The sequence below is a fragment of the Fukomys damarensis genome, unplaced genomic scaffold (genome assembly GCF_012274545.1).
Source record: "Fukomys damarensis isolate Sample0158 unplaced genomic scaffold, DMR_v1.0_HiC HiC_scaffold_27, whole genome shotgun sequence".
Classification (NCBI taxonomy): domain Eukaryota; kingdom Metazoa; phylum Chordata; class Mammalia; order Rodentia; family Bathyergidae; genus Fukomys; species Fukomys damarensis.
This window is the reverse complement of record NW_022900939.1, coordinates 24,571,548-24,574,099: the sequence shown is the minus strand read 5'-3', so window position 1 is coordinate 24,574,099 and position 2,552 is coordinate 24,571,548. Positions and strand designations below refer to the sequence as shown.

At 63.3% G+C, this 2,552-nt stretch overlaps 1 protein-coding gene across 1 annotated transcript in view; it reads right to left on the bottom strand.

Moving 5' to 3' along the window:
- The window catches only part of Macrod1 (mono-ADP ribosylhydrolase 1), a 139,100-nt gene that overhangs the window by 858 nt on the left and 135,690 nt on the right, over positions 1-2,552 (bottom strand). The window contains exons 7-8 of the mRNA XM_010636186.2: positions 340-456; positions 28-75 (exon numbers count right to left, since the gene is read on the bottom strand). Of these exons, the coding sequence (XP_010634488.2) occupies positions 28-75; positions 340-456 (165 nt within the window). The remainder of the gene's footprint in view (positions 1-27; positions 76-339; positions 457-2,552) is intronic.

The following is a 2,552-nucleotide window of genomic DNA, read 5'->3' as shown; positions in this document are numbered from 1 at the left end:
AGCAGCTGCGAAGCTCGGCGGCCTGGCCGGCGCTGGGCTCTCCATGCACGATGGGTCCCACCGTGTGGATGACGTCTGTGGGAGCCACGGGGTCAGAGTGCCGCCTGAGCGAGAAGGACCTACCCTTGCGTGCGCGCGAGTGTCCTGAAGCCTAAACCCACACGTGTACGCGGCCGCAGCTCCTCTGGAGCCCCAGCCCTTCCGGGGAGGTGCCGAAGGGTGCGAGGCCCTGGCACCTGAAGTTAACAGGCGCACCTGCGACTGTGCGGCTGCGCCCCACAACCCCACCCCGCGTTACCCCCGCGGCCCTGTACGCGTGAGCCCTGGAGTTGGACTCACACTTGGCCGGCAGGCGGTAGCCGCCCGTGATCTTGGCCTGGCCGGTCTCGCAGCTCTGCAGGGTCCGGCACTCGTCTGTGAGCAGAGGCCCGGCGGCCCGGTGAATGCAGCCGTCCACTGCGGGGGAGGGGAGTGAGCCGGGGCTACCGAGTCCCAGACCTCACTTCACCCGGAAAGGTAAAGCCGAGGCCCCGGGGCTGAGGACTCCTGATCCCAAGAAGCCCCTCCCTGAGCTGCACTCAGGCTCCAGGGACACTGCCCTTCCCCATCACCCTCTCCAGGAGTTGGTTTCACACCTGTGGAAACCGAGGCACTGGGGGGCTGTAGCCCCCACTGGTTCGGGCAGCGTGGGGCGGCCGGCAGGGGGCGCGCCCAGCACACTCTGCTCCCTCTAGGAGAGGAAAGATGTGAAGCTGCCCTTCCGGCTGGGCTGCGTAGAGGACAGACCTACTCCCAGGCGTGGCGCGGACTCATCCTCCCAGAAAACTCCCCAAGCAGCCGAATACAGTACCTTTTCCAGATGAAGAAACAGGCCACCTTGTTACAAGGGGCGGACCCAATAAGGGTCTGGATTCTGGGTCCTCTATCCACTTCCCTAAGGCCTAAGGCACCGCGCCAGGGGGTGGAGGAGCCTCCCCAGGGGCCTGCAGCCGCCAACCCCAAAGCACAGCTCCTTAACGGGCCTCCTCGTTAGGGCATCCGGCTTAATTGCCGTCAGGCTCAGGCTTGTATACCTGAGCGAGGCTCTAGGGCTCCAGAGCGACCCTGGGGACCCACGCCCAGATAAACAACCCCTGGGCAGATGGCTCGGAGGTCACCTGGCCCAGATAGTCCCTTCACAGCTGCAAGACTGTGTTCTTTCCTCTGGCTGTGTGCCCACTGTCTCATCTGTAAAAGGATGACCCTTTAGGTGAAGAGCAGAGGTGACCCCTCTCTGACAGCTCTGATGGCACCCAGGCCTGTGCCAGGGGCTCCCTGCTTCAGCTACCTGGTGCTGGGGTGCTGGCTTCAGGAAAGGCCATTGCTTCCCCATTGGACAAATGCATACACCTAGACTAGGGCGTATCCCCTGTGCCAGCTCCCTCCAGCCCTCCGCACAGGCCCAGGGACACCACTGGCCCAGCCCCTCCCTCTCTGGCTGCTTGCTCGAGGCCCTGTGGGGCCCAATTAACCGCATTTTCACCTTCACTCTGAGTGGGCACCAGGTGACTTCCTGCTGTGCCCGGTGTGGGGGTAAGGGCAGGGGGCCTCCGAGAGTGACTCAGGACCATGCTCCTAGCCCCCCTTGGCCTCTTGCACCCTTCCGGAATAAAAGCAGCTGCAGCCCATAGGAGGACGTGGTGAGGGTGAGACCCAGGCAGGGCTGGGTGCCCAGGAGGGAGGTCTGTTCTTGGCAGGGTGCTACCTGGGACCCAGCTCTGACAGCCACCGCTGTGTGACTCAGCCTCTCTGGGCCCTACACGTTGCCCACCTCTTGGGGTTGGAAGCATTTATTTTGGTGGTACTGGGGATGGAACCCAGGGCCTCGTACAGGCTAGGCAGGTGCTCTACCACTGAGCTATACCCGGAGTCCCAAATGAGTTCATCCTTGTAACATGCTTAAATTGGTGCTTTACTGGAGTGGAGGTGAAGCAAGTTGTCTCTTATGGTGAGAACGTGGCTGCGGCGTGTGGGTGTGCTGTGTGGGAGAGTCATGGGTGGTGTGCATACATCCGTGGTCTCTGGGCACCCGGCTGCCTGCTGGCTCCCAGTGCCAAGCGCCCTGCAGGCGACCTTGGCCGGCTATGGAGGCCCTGCGGAAGTGGGGCTGGCTGACATCTGTGCTTCAGGGACTTAATGCTTCCTGCAGCAGTGGACAGGCCTGCAGCCAGGCCTTTGGGACTGACCTGGGGGCACGAGGGAGACGGAGGGGACTGGAAATGCTCTGAGCAGAGGCCTTGGGATGGATGCCCCAGCCATCTCCGAGACAGTGCTAGGGTCAAGCAAGTGCTCTATGGCGCCCCCAGGGGTTCTCCCCATGAAAGACAAGTTGACCTGGCATCCAGGCCCCAGCAGGCTGCAGCCTCCTGTCTACCTGTCCCTCCCCTGTCCTCACAGCCTTCTGCTCCCTCCTCCTTAATGCAAAGGGGGTCCAACCCAGCTGTCCCTGGCCACAGCCCCAAAGGGCCACTGCCCCACACCCTGCCTGCCACTCCCCCCCCCCCCCCCCCCCC